Source organism: Rattus rattus, chromosome 5 (genome assembly GCF_011064425.1).
Source record: "Rattus rattus isolate New Zealand chromosome 5, Rrattus_CSIRO_v1, whole genome shotgun sequence".
Taxonomy (NCBI): Eukaryota; Metazoa; Chordata; class Mammalia; order Rodentia; family Muridae; genus Rattus; species Rattus rattus.
Genome location: NC_046158.1, coordinates 98,698,026 through 98,720,533, shown reverse-complemented (window position 1 = coordinate 98,720,533; position 22,508 = coordinate 98,698,026). Strand labels below are relative to the sequence as shown.

The window sequence follows — 22,508 nt, the reverse complement described above, 5'->3', positions numbered from 1 at the left end:
AAGTGATAAATTGAAACTAGATATTTCAAGTCTTTCAGCTTATAACTTTTACAAGAAAAGAAAAAAAAAAGGCCAATGGACACTGGGAGGGAGGAGAATCCTTGGGGAAGGTGATCTGGGATACATAGAGAGGTTTCTTGGAAGAACCATAGAGCTTAATGTATGGGTAGAAAAAAATCCAAGAGGGAAACACTTGGCCTCATCTTTGTTCCCTGTTTGAACTTTTGAACTAGAGTAGTTCTGTGTGAAGGAAAAAATGGATTATTTCTAAATTAGACAGCTAACTAATATAATCCTAGCACGCAGAAGAGGCAGAGGCAGGTGGATTTTCGAGTTCAAGGCCAGGTGGTCTACAGAGTGAGTTCCAGAATAGCCGGGGCTACACAGAGAAACCCTGCCTTGAATACCTACCCCCCCCGACCCCCACCCCGCCCCAATCCCAAGTCTAGGTCTTTTAAAACTAAAGAGGAGCTTGCTGCACAAGCCCCAAAGCTGACTTCAATCTCTGGAACCCAGGGAAAGGTTGGTGTGGTGGTGCACAACTGCAATCCAGCACTTCTCTATCACCATAGGTAGAGATGGGTGCTAGACAGACTCCATGAGTCTGATGCCAGCCTGGTCTCCACAGTGAGGTATTACAACAAAGTAAAACTCAAAGCAAAACCAGAACTCACCTGAAAGGCTTAGGTGTAGCTAATAGAGTCAGAATGTTAACATAGAATATACTTCTCAACTGATACAACAGGCAAGAAAAAGCCCAGATCCGGGCATAGTCACATACACCTTTAATCCCAGCACTCAGGGGGCAGAGGCAGTCAAATCTCTTGAGGACACCTGGTCTACAAAGCAAGTTCCAGGGCAGCCAGGGCTGTTGCATAGAGAAACCCTGTCTATATAGCTTAGACTGGCCAACTTCTGACGTGGCTTTCTTCTACTTCCTAAATGCTGGGATTACAGTATTATGCTACCTCACTTTATCATGTGACTTTAAAATGGCTATTTCAAAACTGTCTTTACTGATTACTTTTGTTTCAAGCAAGATTTTACTTAATTTTAATTTTATTTCTGTATTACCCAAAACTAAGTGTTGCTATAATATAGGTCTTATTTATCCTAGTTTTGAGGTAGTCTCTTTATTGCAAAAATTGCAAAAGAAGAGTATAAATTCTATGAAAAAGAAGTGGCTTCTTTTTTCTTAAGCATACGAAGACTAAATTCTGGCTGAACTAGAACTGGACTTTTTGTTACTTGTGAGAAAGATGCTCTTAGCAGGGTATGGCGGCACATGCCTATAATGCCAGCACTCAGGCAGCTGAGGCAGCAAATCATTTGTTTGAGACCAGCCTGGCTTACGTTGTGAGAACTTGTCTCAAAAACTAGAAAGGAGGTCTGCTACGGCAGCTCAGTAAGTAGAGGGCATGCTGCCGAGCTCAACAGCCCGAGCTTAGTCCCCACGACGGAGGAAGGATGAAAAGAGTAACCCCTGCAAGCTGTTTTCTGACTTCCCTATGGAAGGGGTGTGTGTACTAACTTACTTACTAATGTATTTACTCCAGATTGACTGATTGGATTGATTGGGGGGTATATATGCACCACAGCACGCATGCAGAGAAGTCAGAGGACAAATGGCCTTCGAGATTGTTGAAGCAGAATTTTGTTTCTCCTGCTACTGCTGGCTGACAAATTGTAGCGCAATTCTCCACCCACCCCCGATCTGTGCTGGGATTGCAGATCCTCACCAGTGCATGGAACTTTCACTTGTTTCCAGGGATGGAAATTGGATGTGGGGCCTGGGTGGCAAGCACTTTTACCTACTGATCTATCTTGTAGGCCTTTAAAGGCTCTTCAAAGTTCTCAAATATATATATATATATATATATATATATATACACATACATATTACTATTTCTGTCACTCAGTCATTAATCAGCCATGTCAAATCTTCCCTGGAACAAGGTGAGATATCTAATTTTTAAATTAATATTTTCTTATAATTACCTGTTAAATTAGTGAACTAATACATCATGCATTCTTTGTTAACATATAGGTTCCAGGCAAAAATCTAAAGCAGAGTAATTATATGCAAAATAACCAATATTTCTCAATATTTTTAAAAGAGTGAGTGGCTTCTGGGCTTTTGTCCATCTGTGGTGATGGGGAATAACCCCAGGGCCTCACCAGTCCTAGCACCCAACCACTGGGCTACAACTCTCAGCACAGTAGCCAGTGAGGTAATATAAGTAGGGTTTCTATTAGGATGCTAGGTCGTAGAGCAGGTGGGAGAGAGAGTGACAAATTCAAAAGCAACTAGTAAAATCTAGGCAGAGTGGCATGCCTGCAAACCCAGGACTCTAGAGACTGAGTGAGGCCCGTCTGGGCTAACAAAATATGATCCTATCTCAAAGACAAAAATAAAACCAAAAGTTACTAATGAGTTTTTACCTTTTAAAAAATAGGATACATTACATTTTCTTTCTTCCTTCATTTCTTCCTATCTATCTATCTATCTATCTATCTATCTATCTATCTATCTATCTATCTATCTATTTTTATTATTCTTTTATATTGTTTTTAAATAGCTCTAGGTGTCCTAAAACTTGATATGTAGGCCAGGTTGACCTTGAACTCTGAGATCCACCTGCCCCTGCCTCCTCAGTGTTGGGATTAAAGGTGTGAGACCCACGCCTGGCACATTTAAAACTGATATCCCACTTTATTCTAAATAGGATTTACGATGACTAGACTGACAATTCCTCGACTTGATAGTGTCCTATATCAAGGGAAATTAAAATGCAGAGAAGCAATACTTTACTAGAAACATTCTACAGGAACCAGAAGGTGTGTGGACATCTAATGGAGAGGAACAGAGAGATGCAGTCAACCTTTAAAAGAACTCAACTGCAGCTCTGCTAAAATCAACAATTTAAAGCTTATTGAATTTCAGGGGTGCTTTTATTTTTGCTAATGTTAACTTAGTAAATAAAAATTTAGCTTTTGGTATGTTAGTCTAATGGAGTTATAACAAATGAAGATCCTTTTATTAAGTTCATCTTTTGTCTGCTAGCATCCATCACAAATTCACATTACACACAACACAGCTTTAGGACCGTTTCCATCACTCACAAATCCATGCACATGCACAGAAAAGCCATTTGAAACATCACCTTGGGCAGCAGGTTAGCAGCTCAGCCTGCACCTCAAGACTGCATCTTAAAGATCCCTTTGATCAGCTACTGAGCCCGGCTTTTGATGTTAGATCTTCATTTTAGTAAGCAAGAAAGGAAGAGATTAAGTGAGAGAATAAGATGCAGACAGTACGTGTCAGTCAAACAGAACAGGAGCAGATTTAGAGCTTTAAATACACGATGCATTCAAATGCCTGCCTGGTTTCAAAGAAACAGCCACCAACTGAGAATCTAGATAAAAAGAAAAACAAGAAAACAATTTAAATGATGGTATACTTCATTTTTCCTGAGCATGTCCCAGGGATAACACTCCTCACAAAAATGTTTAAGTTTATGCTGAGCAGAAGGTCCCCTCAGTCCTCCTCAGTGGGAAAGTGCTTGCTTGTCCTATGCCAGGCCCTGAGTGTGACCACAAGAGCACACTAAGGTAAAAGCTTCAGTGCAGTTACAAATTAAAGCACAAGTGAACCCACTATTTATGATACAAAGTGAACAAAAAGTAACTCTTGTCTTCTAGAGTATTACAAATTTCTAAACAGTTAGATAAACACAATTATGGGTCAGGGGGTGGGGTGGAAGGGAGGAAAGGAAAGAGAATGGGGGAGGAAGGAAAGGAAGAATACATGAACCGAGAAGTTAAGTACTGGTCTAGTAATGCTGCTAGATTCTGACACCCACAGGACGCGGAAGATTAGGATGCTGTATCTGTGTGTGTGAGGAGTTCATGCTATGGTTGGCTAAGTGCTGACCCTGACTGAAACAGGTAAAGTAAGGTCAGGAAGATCTAGACAGTGGAGGAAAGGGAGACGCTGGGACCATGTGACTTAACAGCAGTCCAGGTCTCATGGGATAAAGACACTGAAAGAAGAAAACTCCCCTAGAATCCTTCACAGGGCTCTGCTCTCTTTTCATGACAGCTGTTCTGTCATGGCAGCCCTGGACTCCATCTGGTCAGGACTGTTCTCTCCACCCACTGAAAAAGGGTTCTGCCAATGATGGAGGTGAAAGCCTATGGCGGGGCTGTGCTCTACCTTCTCGCCTCATGTTCAAGAAAAGCTTGCCCACACATGGCAGGACACAGAGAAAAACTTCAATACACCCACTGTTCTATCCTCCATGTTCTCTCATCTTTGACCCTTTTAGAAGTCATTGCTATTCTTTTTATTAACCTATAACTTAGAAACAATCATCTAGACTGAAGAGGAGTTTTGTTCAAGGAAATTCACCTACTTTCTCTTCCTCATTCTTCCAAGATGGTTCATGAAACATAGGTGACAGGAACAGAAGTTTGTAAAACATATCTAAGGGTTTGAGTCATATTATATAGACACTTAGAATGTGCTGCTTAAATCAACCTGCTAAACCTGGTTGACACACTGGTGTTTTTGTTGTTATTGTTTTGGAGGGCTTCATTTGGCCCAGGCTGACCTTGAACTCAATATGCAGCTAAGGAAGAGGAGGACCTTGAGAGCTAGGATTATAGGCTTGAACTACCACTCCCAATTTTATGCTGGGCTTGGACTTGAACCCATGCTAGGCAAACAACTGTACTAAATGAGCTACATCCCCAGCTCCAGTCACAGCCACTGAACTATAAACTTCTAGAAAGTCAACCAAAGTATACAGGTCAATGGGCTTGTATTAAAGCTGAGAAGAACAGTCAAACCTTTAACTCCTCATGACAAAACAAATCCAGATGTGGACCAACAAGCAACATAATCCTTTTATTTAGTGAAAATGGCACAGAAGGGACTGAGAGAGGGCCCAGGGGTTAAGAGCACTGGCTGCTCTTCCAGAAGGTCTGGGTGACTCCCAACACCGACATGGTGGTTCACTATCTTCTCTAACTCCAATGGCCTCTGTGGATACTGGACACGCATATGGTGCACAGACATCAAAGCAGGCAAAACAGTCATACACATAGTTTTTAATTAAAATTATTATATAATATTATAACATAAAAACACTTATCTGAGAGCTAGGCAGATGGCTCAGCAGTTAAAGGGTATTTGTGGTACAAAATGAGGATCTGAGTCCAAATCCCTGGAACTCACATTAGAAATAAGGCAAAGCAAATAACCAAATACACCTGAAAATATGTAAGTGTAAAAGACTTAACTCACTGGGATTTATGCACCTGGGACTATTAGCTGGACAAACTGTTGATGAAGCCCTGTAACTTAATCTCAAGACACTCATCTTGACTAAGAGCAAAGTTTCAAAGAGCTCCTGACTGACACTCTTAATGGTTAACTGCCTCTGTCCAAACTTTACCTTATTTGATTATCTATTATTAGTAAGAAAATCATAAAGTTTACTTCATCCAAGAGTAAAAGAGAATAGAAATTTCCACAATGGAATAAAATGAGTGACTGGGCATCGTGATTTACTTTAATACACATCTTTAATCCCAGCACTCAGGAAGCAGAAGCAGGCAGATCTCTGAGTTCAAGGCCCGTCTGGTTTATATAGAGAGTTCCAGGCCAGCCAGGACTATATAGTGAGATTCTGTCTCAAGGAATCAAAAAACAAAAGGAAATGGGTGAAGTCCTTTATCTCGAGCACAATCTTCAAACAGTATACTATAAAATTTTCTTTGTCAGAGATGCCTTATGAATCACCCAAGAGCATCAACTAAAAACCTATCTAGATCTGGTTTGCCTGTACCCATGTCTGTGGGCAGCAGGGAAGCTTAAACAGCGTAAGCCGGTGGGAGAAGAAAGGGTGTGTGATGGTTTTATATGCTCGCTCAGCCTAGAGTGGCACTATCAGAAGGTGTGGCCCTGTGAATGTGAGCTTTAAGACCTTCATCCTAGCTGCCTGGAAGCCAGTGTTCTGCTAGCAGCCTTCAGATGAAGATGTTTAACTCTCAGCTCTGCCTGCACCATGCCTGCCTGGATGCTGCCATGCCCCCACCTTGATGATGATGGACTGAACCTCTGAACCTATAAGCCAGCCCCAATTAAACATTGTCCTTTATAAGACTTGCATTGGTCATGGTGCCGTTCTCAGCAGTAAAAGCCTAAGACAAGGTGAGAGCAAGCACAGCACACAGCTTTCATTCCTCTCTGCTCTGGAATGAGATGTGACTAGCTGCTTCAAGTTCCTGCTCTGACCTCCCTTCAGTGATATACTACAACCTGGAATTGGTCTTTCCAAATAAACTTTCTTTCCCTAAGTTCTTTTGCTCTTTCTTTTTGTTTCCTCACAAAAAGAAAACTAGGACATAATCATCAACCATCATCTGTCTTCTTTGACTCGCTCCCTTTCATACTTCAAATGCAACCAACCGATTTAAAGGGAATCCTATTGATTTATAATTTCATCTTTAACCTTACCGATAAAGTCTAACCTCAAGGACCCAGATAATGAATTACGTTTAACTAGCCTCCTGGTACACAGTCACAAATGTCAACCCTGTCTATCTCCTCCCTAACTCTGGCATCCAAGTTCCTCCGCCAGCTACCTTCATCTCCCGCTACTTCTCACCTGAATCATGTAGTTCAGTTAAATTCCCTTTCTTTCCATGTTTTATTTTTGTTGACTTTTCTGGTGCTATGGGCTCCCACTTAGCCTCACCCCCAGATCCTTTTCTCCACATTAATTCAAATCCTTTTAGTGACAAGCTCACCTCATGATCTCCCTCCTGTTAAGGTATCATATAACCATACACATCTGTACCCTTAGTAGACATCACACCGTCTAACACTAGCTCTAACACACTGTCTTTTGAAGAAGTTCATTCTTTACTCCTTAAAAGTTTTATATACAAATGCCATTCTATTCTACACCATCCAGATGTAAATCCCCAGCCTTTTTGTATCCAGATTGAAACTTATATTTGGTACAAGAGCTGGTCAATCTAGGCACGATTTTCTATGAACCTTCCTGCTTGATGAAAACCTTGATCTTCAGTTTGTTTTTAACAAAGTTGCTAACTTCCAACCAGTTATCCAGTTACACTTCTGACTTTATTTCCGGGTAGGGAATAAGCAAGGATAAGGTCTTGATTTATCAACTTACCTATTACAAGGGCAGACGCAGAGGCCACAACACTTGTTGAGTTCTGTTAAAGTCTTCTCTGCCTCTCTCATGTCTTTATTTATTTGGTCCATGCCTTCTTCTATGCGATTTAGTTGTTCTAAGAATAAGTTGTGGTGTTACATTCACAGATGTCCAGTGAAAATGCTAATGCTACAGAGCAGGGAGCTGCACCCTCCACGCTATCCATCACCCGCAGTGAGTCTCAGTGCCAAGAGAACAACGCTGATCCTACGGTTCCTGGAGCCTCACTTCACAAAGATTTATTCTCTAGCAGCATGTGAGGGTTGCCTAGAAATCACTCCAGCCAGATTCCCAGTATTCCTAACATTTAGGCACTAAACTAAGGAAAGTTTTGATGGGGTTAACTCAGACCAACAAAATTGGATGTTCTAAACTCATCTGGGAAATGATCTGATAATATCACGTTTAAAGTTCACGTGACAAATGCACACAACAGGCTGCTCTTGTCTAAGAGACTTGTGTCCAGTGGGCACTGTTGCCTCTCATCCCAGTCCAGCAGTGACCATGATACCACCAGCCGGAGAAAAGGAGGAAACACATTACTCTTATCTTACAAAGGGAAGGCTGAATTTTATAGGGGTTTTTGGCACTCTAAGTCAAATTTAGAGTTTCCTTAAATGACTTCAACTCACCCCCTTGCTCATCCAGCATAGTGATGGTCTTGATTCCTGCATCCTGAGACTAAAAGGGGAAAAAGAAAGATGAAAAGTACAAGAAAGCAACCCAAAATATCTCCAAACCTTGCAAAGACTGATAAATGATAAGAAAGAATCAAATCAAAAATCAAATGCTCAGGAATCAAGTGTTACAGACAGAATTAAGTACTTCACAGCAATGCACATATTAATCACTAAAGTAAGTTCAAGCCTATGGTAAATTCAGCTTCCCTGTCAATATCCCAATACTTTCAAAGAAGAACCAGAACTAGCTTATTAGTGCATCACTGGGCAATCTTCAGCAACTGCTAGATCACATCAACTGTAGGTAGTGCTAATATTCCACCCATACATTTCTATACTCAAATATTGAATATTTCTTACCTCAATGGCTAAACCCAGGATTCTCCTTGTGCTTTCCAGAGACTAGGAAGAAATTCAGAGAAACAAATCAATCACAGGCTGTATTTATGATGCTACTTTATTGTTACTTACAACTTGCCAGCACACCCCCTCCTTACAAGAAAGCAAAGAAAGCAGTGTTCCATTTTCCCTTTCTTCCTACCAGGCACTTAAGAGAGGTCTCAGATGGTGGGGCCGAGGGGTTCACGACGGTAAGCAGAACTATGCCTACTGCTAATGTCCTACGGATATTAAGGGATCATTACAGTTCAGAATTCCTTCCAGAATTGCAGGTAACTGTTAAATACTAGTCACCTTAAGGGACCAAGAAGAGCCAAATAAAGAGACTCTCACTTTCCTACTTTGAATATGGACAAAGTGGCCTGCAGAATGGCTCAGGCGGTAAAGGTGCTTCCACCAAGATGACCGCCTGAGTTCAACCCCAGGGAGGAGAGAATTCTGACTCCTGCAAGCTGACTTCTGACTTCCACATTTATGAGATACTCAAAGCTCAAAACACTCAAAAACTAATTAAAATGTAATAAAAAATTAAAATGAAGAGAATCAAGAAATTAAGAATTAAAAAATTAAAATAAAAAATTAAAATTTACCTCATCAGTAACTTGGTGAGCCCGAAGCTGAATTTCTTCTGGTGATAGATCATCCATGATGAGTCAAAACTACTGGACACAGAAACGGAAATATGGATACTCTAGAAGAATAAAGATACATACAAGTTTGAGCAGAAAGCCTAGATTGATGGGATTTAGTACTTACCAGGCAAGTAAGTTAAAGGACTGATCCCATTACCTGCTCACCTACACTACAGAGACAGGAACTCAGGCTAGGAGGAAACATGGATACTTGATGCTATGAGTATTGGAAGTAAACTAAAAACACAAGAGAAATATTCTAAGACAAGCAGCCATCTATCCTAAGTGGTCTTGAACTTGTTATGTGCTAAAGATGACCTGCATTTATGACCTTTCAACCAGCACGTGCTGTGTTGGAAATTCAGATGTGATTTATGTGCTGCTGGAATCTGAATCCGGGTTTCATAAATGCTAGGACAAGCACTCTACCAACCATTCTGCATCCCCAGGCCCAGGTAAAGTACTCTTTCCAATGGGAAAGGCCCTTGGCCTTAAAAAGCAAGGTGCTGATGAGCCCAAAAGACAGCTCAAAGGGTTAAAGCACTGGTTATGCCAGCCTGCCAAATTATGGGCACTGAAACAGCTTAACGGGTAAAGGTGCTTGCCAGGAGTTTGACCCTGGAACCCTTGTAAGGTGGAAAAAGAGAACCCAGTCTACAATGCTGTATTCTGACCTCCACCACCATCCCCCAAACACCAACAAACATTTTTAAGCTTGTCCTCTGCCTTCCTAGAAGTGTAGGAACACACATCTAAGATGCACATACACAGTGATAAACTTAGCTCTTTTACTTTTTTGGAGACAGCATCTCACCATATAGCCCTAGATGGTCTGGAACGCAGTATGCACACTAGGCTGATCTCAAATTCACAAGAGACCCTCCTGTCTCTACATCCTCAGCACTAGCAGCATTAAAGGCATGCATTACCATACCTGGCTGAATGTTTTTAAAAAGTGTAAAGCAAATTCTTTTTTTTTTTTTGGAGCTGGGGACCGAACCCAGGGCCTTGTGCTTGCTAGGCAAGCGCTCTACCGCTGAGCTAAATCCCCAACCCCTGTAAAGCAAATTCTTGGTTGTGCAGTATTCCTTATTATTGTTGTTGAGACAAGCCCTCATGTTTCTGAGATATGCAATCAAGGATGACTGAAAGTCTGATCTTGTTCCCTTCATGGTGTGTACCACTATGTCTGGTTTATGTAGTGCTGGGGATTGAACCCAGGGCTCTGCGAATGATAGGCAAGCACTTTATTAATTACACCGCACCCTTAATCCCTGTAGCAATGTTCTTTAAATCTTATTTGAATATGGCAAAGCAATAATGAAAAGACATTCAGTAAATAAATTGTCTTAGCTTGGGTTTTATTGCTGTGTAGAGATACCATGATTATAACAACTCTTACAAAGGAAAACACTGACTTGGGGCTGGCTTATAGTTCAGAGGTTCAGTCCATTGTCATTAGACAGGAAGCATGGAAGCAGGCAGACGTGGTGCTAGAAAAGAAGCTGGGAGCTCTACATCTTGATCCACAGGCAGCAAAAAAGAGACCGGTTGAGATTTGGAGAACTCTAGAACCCCTAGTGACATACCTCTTCCAACAAAGTCACATCTCCTAAAAGTGCCACTGCTGGGGGCTGGAGATGGCTCAGTGGTTAAGAGCACCGACTGCTCTTCCTGAGTTCAAATCCCACATGGTGGCTCACAGCCATTTGTAATGAGATTCCATGCCCTCTTCTGGTGTGTCTGAAGACAGCTGCAGTGTACTCATATACAATAAATAAAAAGTGCCACTGCCTATGGGGCCCTTTTCCTTTCAAACCACCACAAAAATGATTATAACTTAAAAGTCATGTGAATAAAGAACACACAGACATTACTTCCAAAAATTACATGAGTTTTAAGAGCTACTCCTCGGAGAATATGAAATACTAAGGTATTATCAAGAAAAGTACTGCTGTGGCTGGAAAGACAGCTGAGCAGTTGAAAGCACAAACTGCTCTTGAAGAGGACCAGAGTTCAATTCCCAGCATTCATGTCTGGCAGCTTCCAACCTCTGGTAACTTCAGCTCCAGGGATACTGCATGCATGCTTTTTTGCTCTCTCTCTCTCTCTCTCTCTCTCTCTCTCTCTCACACACACACACACACACACACACACACACACACACACACACACACACACACACACACGTACACAAAAGATAAAAGAAAAAAGATCTGCTACATGGAGCTCCAAAAAAAAGATTTTCATTATGGATAGATTCGGTTCCTCTCTATGCTGTTGTTTTGGTGAAGACTCTCTGAAACTAAGCAATAATTTTCTAATACATAGTAAAAGATCTTGTAAACATTTAAGGAAATAAAACAAATGTTATGGTGTGATATTCCTCACAGGCTCATGTGTTGAATGAATGGTACCCAGCTGGTAGCACTATTTTGGCAGGTTCTGTTAACTTTGAAGAGGTGAAGCAGTTGGAAGAAGTAGTCTGTGGGGTGAGGAGTGCCTTTGCAAGTCAGGCCCGGTCCCAGTTCTCTGCTGCACTGCTGTCCAAAGCCCCTCTGCATACACATACTCCTGCTGCCACGATACTCTACCCAAGGGCATGGAGACAAACAATCATGGACTGAACCTTATAAGGTCATGAACCAAAATACATTTTCCCTTAATACAGGTGCTATTCAGTGTCACTAACATGAGAAATCAAATGTATCAATAAGCATTATGGAATTGACACAGGTTTTCTTTACTGCACTTTGTAGCATCTTATTACCTATTATATGTGTGTGCATATGTTTGTAATGTGTAGAAGAGTGTATGTATAGGAGTCCGAGCACATGTATGTCTTGGCACAGATACCACACTACTGTCCATGTATCAAAAGATAGTTTCAGGTATTTGACTTTCACAGAAGAGATAGGGTCTCTTTTTGTTCACTGGTGCATATGCTAAGTTGCTTGGTCCCAGGATTCTTCTGTCTCCACCTCCCAGTTAGCCACGGCACTAGTATTACACTTGAGTTACTGCATCTGGCTTTACAGTAGTTCTGGGCATTTGAACTCATGTTCTCATGATCGAGTGACTATCACTTGACCCATTAAACCACCTTACATGGCCTTATATTATATTTCTAAAAACAGCTGTTTGTCTACAATACAGACAATACTTAGCTCAAACTTTACATTTGCTGTTTTGCAACATTTTCATTGTTTTTGAGAAGGGTTTCACATAGCTCAAGCTGGTTTCAAACCAGCTATGTACCTGAGATACTCTGAATATCTTATCCTTCTGCCTCTATCTCCCAAGTACTGGGGATTAGAGGTGTGGCCACTATGTTCAGCCTTTGGAAACTTGTGATTAAGTAACATGATGGTAGGGATATCAGTGGGCAGGTCCGGGAAGCTGCTAAAACTCCTAGCACTCATTCTGAAAGCTGATCAACAAAGAATGATCTGGCACAAATGAGCTGAGGTCAGGTACTCTTCTATGAATTATATTGACAAGCAGAGAACCAAATTAACCAGGAATATATTACTAGATTACATTCTTGAAGGTGACAGGTGTTCTCATCTATGTCAACACCTACCAGGCTACCAGTATGTACTTGGAAAGTACCTAATGAATGAGCAAGTACGAACAGAAACAGGATACACTCTCAAAGGAATGCAGCTCTTTCGAACAGAGCTACACATTGTAGTAGCAAAAAGCAAGGAATCACTAGACCACACCCCATTATCCACCACTGCAAATGTGTCATAAAGAATAAAGCCGTCAGGGGCTGGAGAGATGGCTCAGCGGTTAAGAGCACCCGACTGCTCTTCCAGAGGTCATGAGTTCAATTCCCAGCAACCACATGGTGGCTCACAACCATCTGTAAAAAGATCTGATGCCCTCTTCTGGTGTATCTGAAGACAGCTACAGTGTACTTATATATAATAAAATAAAATAAATCTTAAGAATAAAGCCGTCAGTTGGTCACAGGCAAATTTCTTCAGCTGGGACTGAGGGTGTAGCTCGATGAAGGAACATTTACTTCACATGCACAAGGCCCTGGGCTCAATTCCCTATAACGGACTAATAAGACACTTTTCCATTTTCTTGTGTGTGTTGGGGATTAAATCCAGGCCTCACACATGCTAGGCAAACGAGCCCTTTAAGTTATGTGTGTGACTGTGTGTGTAGTTAAATGTGCTAGATGTAATTAAGATTTCTGAGCCTTGAAAGTTCATTTAAATAGTACATCTGATGTTGATGAGATGGCTCTGTAGGTAAAGGTGTTCATCCAAGTCTAAGGACATGAATTCCGCCCCTACACCTACACTGAAGAAGGAGAAAGTGACTCCTCCAAGTTGCCCTCTGAGTTTCCACATATGTGCTATGTCAGATACATATGCATGTATGCATGTACAGTTGTACCCAAATAAAATGATTTTTACAAGCATCAGAAGTTCAAAATATAACTGATATTTTTCATATCTGTGGTTCAGACAAAATATACACACCCTAAGATATATAAGCAAGAAATACTGGTACTGGAAAGATGGCTTAGTGGTTAAGAGTACTGGCTGCTTTCACAGAGGGGCTCATACCCATCTGCTACTCCAGTTCTAGGGGATGTTAGACCCTCTTCTGACCACCACCACCAGACACACACATGGTGGATAGACATACAAACAGGCAAAACACCTGAACCCACCAAATAAAATAATTAAGTTTAAAAAAGGCCTCCTTTGAATTAGCAACTATTCACTCATCTATTAATATCAAATCATATGTTATTAATTTTCTAATTTTTTTGGAACCTTTAGCTTTATTTTACATATGTCCCATGCTATCATACCTGTTTGGTCGAGTATGGTGGTATATACTCAGTCCCAGAACTCAGGACATTCAAACAGGAGGACCAGAAGTTTGAAGATGAACTAGAAAGCACAGTCCTAAGACAGTGTGGGGAAGAGAGAGCACATGCTGTCACCTCCAAATGTGTGCATACCTTTGTCCTACTCATCTGCTCAGGTAGATTCTGGTTTCTCTTTAACTTCCTAGAGCTCTGTCAAAGACTACTCTTCCAAGGCATCACTCTCAAAGGTCACCCATGGCTCCAATGATTAACTTCTTAGTGCCCACAGAGGGACAGTGACAAGAAAAATAACATACACCAACCGATTAGTCCCTACAAACAGTACTTCAATTAGGTTTTCAGACAATATACTACAGATACAGAAACATTGTGGGATAAGAAAGCCAGATCTCTCAATCGCACAATTTTGGATTCTATCCCTATCGGTTATTCTTGTTGACTATAAGTCAACATTTACTATCTTGTTAGTAAAAACAAAACAGAACAAAAATCTCAAATGGGTTCAAAAAAAGGCTTAAATATATAGCTGACTTGTTTCAAAAATTGAGAACTAAAAATCCTGCCTTCTAAAGCCCAAGAGATATAGTTAGAAAGTAGCAGAGTCAGGTGACAATGAGGTCACTTGGAAACACCCTTTCCGTGAACTCAAGTTCTGCTTAAAACTTCCCCCTTCTCTAAGCAAAAATAAGAATCAGGAAGGAACAAAGATCTCACACACTTAAAGCATTGACGTAAGGAAGCAGGTGTCTACTTGGGAGTCTTTTAAAGGTTTACTTTTGCTAATGTGTATATGTGCATTTATGTGCACCACATGCATGGAGGAGGTCTCAGATGCCAGAAAAGGGTGTTGTTCTTTGATCTCCATTTGCACACTCCCAGGCACGCAGGCACGCTCGCTAGCACGCGCACACACAGAGTAAGTAAACAAGACTCAGTTTCCTCATTGAAAAATAGGAACATTAACAAACTTGATTTTTGGTGAAGACTTAAAAAGAAATCCAGGCAGGTGGGACAGCGCAAGCCTACATTCTCAATACACACAAGCAGAAAGATCAGGAATTCAAGGTCAGCCTAGCTTACAAAGACTCAAGGCAAATACACATGTGGTTCTTAGCACAGCCAGGCGTGGTAACTGCATATGCCTTTAATTCTATCACTCAAGAGGTAGAAGTAAGTGGATCTCTATGATTAGTGAGTTCCAGGTTAGCCAGGGCTGTATAGAGACCCTGTCTCAAAAACAAAAACAAGAAAGAGTCCTTATCACACTCACTGGCATGTACCTGGTATTCAATAAATGTTACTCATGCCCCACCTCACTTGTTTCTTTGTTTTCTGAGACAAGATCTCATGCAGTCTAGGCTTTAACTGCCTTATTTTCTATCTCCTATGTGCTAGCATTCCAGTCCTCTATCAATAAACACCACTTAAAAATTTGTTAATTTTTTTGTTATTTTTAAATAGCAAAATGGGTCCTAATAATATTGCAAAGGTTGAAGTAGTTGACAAAACAACATATTTCTTTACAAACCTAAAAATGTAAAATTCCCCTTAAATGGCTTTTTCTTTTCTTCCAGCCTCTACAAGCACCCACACTCATGTGTATACACCCATACACACATACACACATAATTTTAAAGGTGGTGGTGGGGGTGAGGGGGGCGAACTCTCTGTGAGTTTGAGGCGAATTTGGACCACAAAATAAACTCCAGGGTAGTCAGAGCTACATAGTGGTGGTGGTGGTGGTGGTAGGGGAATACACCTTTAATCCCAGCACCTGGGAGGCAGACGCAGGCTGTGAGTTCAAAGCCAGCCCATTCTCCAGTTATTTCTAGGATAGCCAGAGCAACACAGAGAAACCCTGTCTTAAAAAATAAAAAATAAAACAAACAAAAACAAGTAGATAAAACAGAGTTAAGAAATAAATTCTAGACCCAGGTTCCAAAGTATAATACCCAATTCCTGGTTCCCTAGAGAGAATCTTCCAGTTGGCTCCTATAGTATATCCCCATTACTGGAAACATCCCCATCCATTGAGAGATGACTGACCATTCTGAATCCTAAGAGGACAGATAGAAGATTTGTTTTAAGCACTGCCAACAGGGGTTTAGAGAGAAACCTTTACTGAGGCTTACATGAAAAATACCTCACTTGAGGCAGCAATACTAGGTTCAAACAGTGCCTGAACAAGTTCTCAATAATCTTTTGACACAGAATGAGTTAAGTGGATTGAAGAACCCCATAAAGCAAGCAGGGGATGTAGCTGGAAGAGAGAACTTGTAACAACATCCTTACTGAAGAAGAAAGCACAAACGGCAACAGCCTCCTTTACCAGGTAACACTTCAGTACCTCAGGGCACGCCTCACATTTCAGAGTGCAAATCCAATGTTCTCTCTTAAGTCTGTACATACCTATGACCAAAAGTCATCTTTCCATTTGAAGATGAATACAGCTTCTGAGGGCACATGTGAATTACAACACCACTATCAAGCCTATTATTAAATTATTATTATTAAGTAAGGATTATCTGAATGAACATAAATACTATGATACCCAAGCCTGATAAAAGAGATGCCCATGAAGTGACTTATGGATAAGTGAAGATGCTAGACAAGGGGGTGATTCAGCCCAGGCAGGATGGATGGGTCAGGAGGGCATCAGATTAGATCACCACAAACATAGCAGCACAAAATTTAAAGTTTACAAAGTAGGCAGATATGGCAGCACATGCCCATAATCCCAGTATTTAGGAGGCAGCAGCAGGAATGGTTTCAACTGAGAGGTTAGCCTTGGCTACCTAGTATGATCCTGTCTCAAACAAAAACACATTACAAACTGCTTATTTCTGAAGCATTCTATTTAATACTTTCAGACAAAAAATTGACCACAAGTAAGAGGAACTGCAGAAAGTGAAACCAAAGATAAGAGGGGAGTATTGCAGAAACTGTGCCTCTTAAATGGCCCAGGCTGGACTCTTAACCAGTGGTCTTCGTGCTTCCCAAGGCTGGCATTCATGATTGAGTTAGCATGTCCCTCATTGAAGATGTCATTTACATGGTTGTTTCTAGGATTTGCTTTACAATTCAGAGGTGAGGAAATGGGTACAGAAACAAAGCTGGCCAAGACAGACTGGGATACTAGGCAAAGAAGTAAACAGCCCGATTCAGCTTTCTAAACTTATGGGGAAAAAAAAAAAAATCAAGCGTATGGGAAAAAAAGTTGGGTTTTTTTTTGTTTTTTTTTTTTAAAGAGTAGCCAAAGCACTCTGGAAGCTAAGACAGGAGGATCAGTCATTAGTTAGAGGTAGATAGTGTACATAGTGAGACACAAAGGCAAACCAAAACACAAAGGCAGCAGCTAAGAGCTGAAGATGTTGCTTGAGTAGCATGTCCAAGTCCACTAATATGATCCCTAGCATCACACAGAGAGAGACAGACAGATACATAGACATACACACTCCCCATGTGGCTTTTAATTAGTCTCTGACTACCACTTTGAAAATTTAGAAGCCAAGAAGCTGACCATGGTGGTCTATGCCTACAAATCCCAACCCTTACGAGGCTGAAGTTGGAGACAGAGGGCTCAGTGGTTAAAAGCATTTGCTACTTTACCTTGCAGGAACTGCAGAAAGTAACACCACACAGAAGAGGAGAAGTTTTGCCCAAGTTTGGTTCTCAGCACCCTCATGATGGTTCACATCTGTTTCTAATTCTAATTCCAGGGGATCTGGTACCCTTTTCTCTTCTCCATGGATGCTGTACACGATGTACTTATATTAATATGGATAAAACATTATTCACAACAGGTAAGTAGGGGAGGGAACAAATGTTCATATAAGGGGATATTATTCACCTCTAAAAAAGAAGTATTTACAGTCTACAGTATGTGTTAGGACTGAAGGCATTATACTAAATAAATAAAAACAAACACAAAAGGCCATACATTATGTAATATCATTTATATGAAATGTTTTATTTTGAGACAGGATCTCCCTATGCAGCCCTGGCTGGCCTAGAACTCAATATGTAAATCAGTCTGTCCTTGAACTCACAGAAATCTACCTGCCTTTTCATGTGCCATGAGGCCTTACGATGATATACCCCCTTTTAATCCCAGTACTCGGGAGGCAGAGGCAGACAGATCTCAGCAGCACCTGTTTATACCAACTTCTTCAGAATTTGAAAACATTTTTTTTCTCTAGGTGTTCTGTCTTGTGGCAAGGTCTCACTGTGCAGTACAGGCTGTTCTGAAACTCACTGTAGCCTTTCAACTATCCTGCTGTCTCAGCCTATCAAGTGCAAGGATTTCAGGTATGACTTACTACATCAAGTGCCTTTCACTTGTTTTGCAAGAGTGAACAAGATCCAGTCTGATGTTGCTTATCTGACACTTGTGAACCTGACACAGGAAGATTTCAAGGCTGAGGTCAATCTGGGGATAAAAAAAAAGAAGCCTTGGGGTTGGGATTTAGCTCAGTGGTATTGCCTAGGAAGCGCCAAGGCCCTGGGTTCGGTCCCCAGCTCTGAAAAAAAGAACAAAAAAAAAAAAAAAAAAGAAGCCTTCGATTCTGGCCTAAGCTAGTGTGAAAACCTGTCTGAAGAACCAACATAAATGAATTGGAAAAAAGTCCAATTTTCTTATCTTATAACAAGAGAAAATTATTTTAAACTGGCAATCCAAGCTAGACTAACTATGCTACCAGCACGAGAACCTTATCCCACCTAGAGCAGCCACCCAATTTACTTAGCCTGTTTATGTGATAGTTTTTTAGATTTACTAAAAGTTCTTCCCAGAATTGTTTCTAAAATCAAATGCACATTAAGTGCTTAGCACGGTACCAGCCAGAAGTATAAGTTATCAATGAAGTGAATATTATTTCTTTGATGATGATGATTTGAGATAGTCTTCCTATGTAGTCCAGACTTGCCTTGCATTTCAATCCCCCTGCTGCGGCTTCCTGAGTGCTGTGATTACAGGTGTGCGCTGCGCCATGCCAGAGCACTGACACTCATGCTAAGTCACGGTCTTTACCTGCAGTCCTGACTCCTAGTATCGAACGTTTGAGCAGAAAATCAGGAAACTTCTACGTAAACTTGGAATCAGCCAAGACCTTGGGTAGTTTGGGTACATACACTTTAGGTAAGATGAAGTCTTGTCGATCATCCTTAACCGATATAAGACATTCAATGCCATGAGTGCCTTCATTCTAAGCTCTAGATCAGTGGTTCTCAATCTATGGGTTGAGACCCCTTAGGGGTTGTAGATCTGATATCCTGCATATCAGATATTTACATTATGATTCATAATAGTAACAAAATTAGTTATGATGTAGCAATGAAATAATTCTATGGTGGGGGGATCACTACAACATAAGGAACTGTATGAAAGGATCACAGCATTAGGAAGGTTGAGAATCTCTGCTACAAATGTACAAGTATATGTGCAACATACCTATGCACTGTTTACTTCTAGAACCCAAAGAGAAATGGTAAGGAATGGATTCAAGAAAATAAATCAGGGGCTGGAGAGGTAGCTCAGTGGTTAAGAGCACTACCTACTCTTCCAGAGGTCCTGAGTTCAATTCCCAGCAACCACATGGTGACTCACAACCATCTATACTATGATCTGTGCCCCTCTTCTGGCGTGCAGGTGTACATGCAGATAGAACATACATAAAATATTTATTAAAGAAAAAAAAAGCCAGAACTTCAGATATAGATCATAAGTCAGCAGGCAAAATAACTTGATTTAGATTCCCTCTAGAACTATATTTTACTAGTATATTCCATTTTTTTATGGGGTGGGGAGTGAGAGAGCTTCAAGTAGTCCAGGCTGGTCTCAAACTCTCTGCATATGGCTGGTAAGATGGCTCAGCAGGTAAGCAAGAGCTTACCAACAATACAAGCCTGTTAATCTGAATTCAATCAACCGGGAACCACACGATAGAAGGAGAGAACCAATCCACCAAAGTTGTCCTCAACCTCCAAGTCCACACCAAGGCACACCCCTCCCTACAAATAACTATCTGTAATAAAAATAATTCAAATCCTACGTAACAAGTTGGTGTTGCGTTCTTGATCCCTTGTGCCAACCTTCTAGGTGTCGGGCCTATTGGCATCCATCATCACACTGGAGCTACATTTCATTTCTAATATGGTATCTAGAATATTCATGCATTTGGCCATGCACTAAACCCCATTATCCTCTTCTAAACAGTACTAGCTTCTGTCTTGGTACACTTTTACTATTGCTGGAACAAAAGACTGTAAGCAGAGCAACTTACAGAAGAAAGCATTTATTTGACCATCATGGCCAAGGAGCAAGGCAGCAGGCAGAGAGGGAGCTTGAGCAATAGCTGAGAGCTCATATCGAGAACCACCACCAGACTGAGAGAACTAAGAGACCGAGAGAACTAATATATGTCTATTGTTTGATTGTTGTTTTGAGATGGGGTTTCGTGAGGTCACTGGGGCTGGCCTATATAACCGCCTCAGAAGTATTAAATATGTTATTATAGAACACTGTTCTCAAAGCATAAATAACCATTACCATCTTAATCAGAACAACTGGAATTACTCACAAAAGACTCTCGGGAATGGGCCTGTTGATGTTCCCTGATAGAAGATGGGGTGTCACTGGACTCTCACCTGGGACTCTAGTCACTCACTCCCAATTCTGGCCCAATTTCACTTGGTTTTATAGGTTGCTACAATGTAGAAAGGGGACCCCACCCAAAAAGAAGCCACCTAAAAATCAAAATAAAACAAAAGGTCCTACTGAGAATGATAATTATTTAAGGTAAAGGCTAAATTTTTTTTTTTTTTTTGGATCTTTTTTTCGGAGCTGGGGACTGAACCCAGGGCCTTGCGCTTCCTAGGCAAGCGCTCTACCACTGAGCTAAATCCCCAACCCCTGGTAAAGGCTAAATTTAACCATTTAACTTACTTTAATATGACCTATTCCAGAAGCATTGTGGGGGGAGGGTATGAGTGTGCATGCCTTTAATTTCAGCACTTGAGAGACTGAGTTCCAGGCCAGCCTGAGCTATATAGTGAGATCATTTCTTTAAAAAAAAAAAAAAAAAAAAAGGTGCTTTAACAAGTATTGCCTTACTGGACCAGGCTGACTCAAACTCACAGATATCCATCTGCCTCTGCCTCCCAAGTGCTGGGACTAAAGGTGTGCACACCACTGCCCAGAGCCTCACAGAATTTAAGCATAGTATTTTCCAAGAAAAATAAAAAGAATGTGAGAAGGATCTGTTTTTATCTTGCTATGACTGAACTATTAGCATTTTACTTGGACATCTCAAAACCCTCTTAAAAGGCAGCAGGGCAGATGAAGTTATTTCAATCCTTAAAATATCTTTAAGTAAGAAACTATACTATTTTCATAAGGCTGAGAACACTCTGTCAAAAAGCTGTCAGTTTCTGAACTCTCCTTCAATCACCATCCCTGCCCCCAGCCCAAACCTACCCAGATGACAAACAGCAAAAGGGAAAGATCTTTTTCCTCAACTCGGATGTTTTTCGCTTCCTCTACCACCAGTTTGCTTTTCCTAGTAGTGGAGTGACTAATGATTACGAACGAAGGAAAGAAGGGTATCAGTACTTTAAGATACTTTTCTCACACACAAACCGAATTGGGGAAAAAAAAAAATTGCTCTTGCCTGACCATATTCTTGGTGCTTCCCCATGGGGAGGACTCAAGGTAAGCAGGGAATTTTCCTAGACAGTGAAGTCTGCCACGCCAGGAGCCTCGGGGTCATTCTTCTAACAACTATTTCAGAACTATGTGTTCATTAAGGCCACCAGACAGTCTGTTAATACTAACGAGAAACACCGTGAGGCTGGAGGTGAGGGATGAAGAGCCTATCCACACAAGTCCAAGGCACCACCATAGCGCCTCCCTTCCTGTGCGGGATTCGCGCTGGTCGCCAACGCCTGGCGATTTCGTTCTCGGCCCAATCACCGAGAACTGGCCGGAGCTCCCTTCTCCCTTCCAGTCCGACCCCCAAAACGTTGAACCACCACCACACCCTCTTTTTCCTTGGACATCAACCTACCTTTCCCGCTGACCAGCTCACTCAGCTACTTTTCAGAAGGCTCACCCGGCTGCTCCAGCCACTCCTCTCCGGGCCCCGCAGCTCTTGGACTCTCTTAAGAGCCGACAGGGTGCGTAAGAGTGCGCAGGCGCCCCGAGGATCTGTGCGCCTGCGCACTCGCAGGGCTCCCGCGGGGCAGACACACCTCTACCGCTGGAGCCAATCACCACAGGGGGTGGGGGTGGGCTTAAATCGCCTGCCACGCAGGCGGAGATACTGGGAACTCACCCGTTAACCTTACAGGTTCTCCCGTTGGAGAGAAGGTGGGAGGAGTTCGTGCAGCCATCCTCGCTGAAGGCAGCTGTGCCCTGAACGTCTTAGTGTTTGAACTACAATTACTGCCAAAGCCTACAGGATGTTTTGGCCCCTTTAAACCAGGGAAATAGATGGCGTAAACACATTTCAATTAACAGAATACGGTCATAGAAATTCCGAGGCGCCTTTGTCCAACAATGAGCAAAACTTTTACTTTGAGGAATGCCTGTAAGATTGACGCAGGAAGTTACTCTTAAAGTCACGAAGGATAAGTAGGAGTTCCTCCGGAAGTCTATGAGATAAGAGTTTTCCAGGCTTTGGGAACAACAACA

General features: G+C 41.5%; 1 protein-coding gene across 4 annotated transcripts in view; it reads right to left on the bottom strand.

Moving 5' to 3' along the window:
- Snap23 (synaptosome associated protein 23) overlaps positions 1-22,000 on the bottom strand; it is a 28,652-nt gene extending 6,652 nt beyond the window's left edge. The window contains exons 1-5 of one of the 4 annotated variants that reach the window (XM_032904016.1): positions 21,883-22,000; positions 8,920-8,988; positions 8,291-8,332; positions 7,883-7,931; positions 7,209-7,326 (exon numbers count right to left, since the gene is read on the bottom strand). In XM_032904016.1, coding sequence (XP_032759907.1) covers positions 7,209-7,326; positions 7,883-7,931; positions 8,291-8,332; positions 8,920-8,976 — 266 coding nt within the window. In that variant the 5' untranslated portion in view covers positions 8,977-8,988; positions 21,883-22,000. Of the gene's footprint in view, positions 1-7,208; positions 7,327-7,882; positions 7,932-8,290; positions 8,333-8,919; positions 9,021-21,882 lie in introns of all 4 variants that reach the window. The other 3 variants (XM_032904015.1, XM_032904017.1, XM_032904018.1) reach the window with 3 other exon arrangements.
- Between the last annotated feature and the right edge of the window lie 508 nt (positions 22,001-22,508).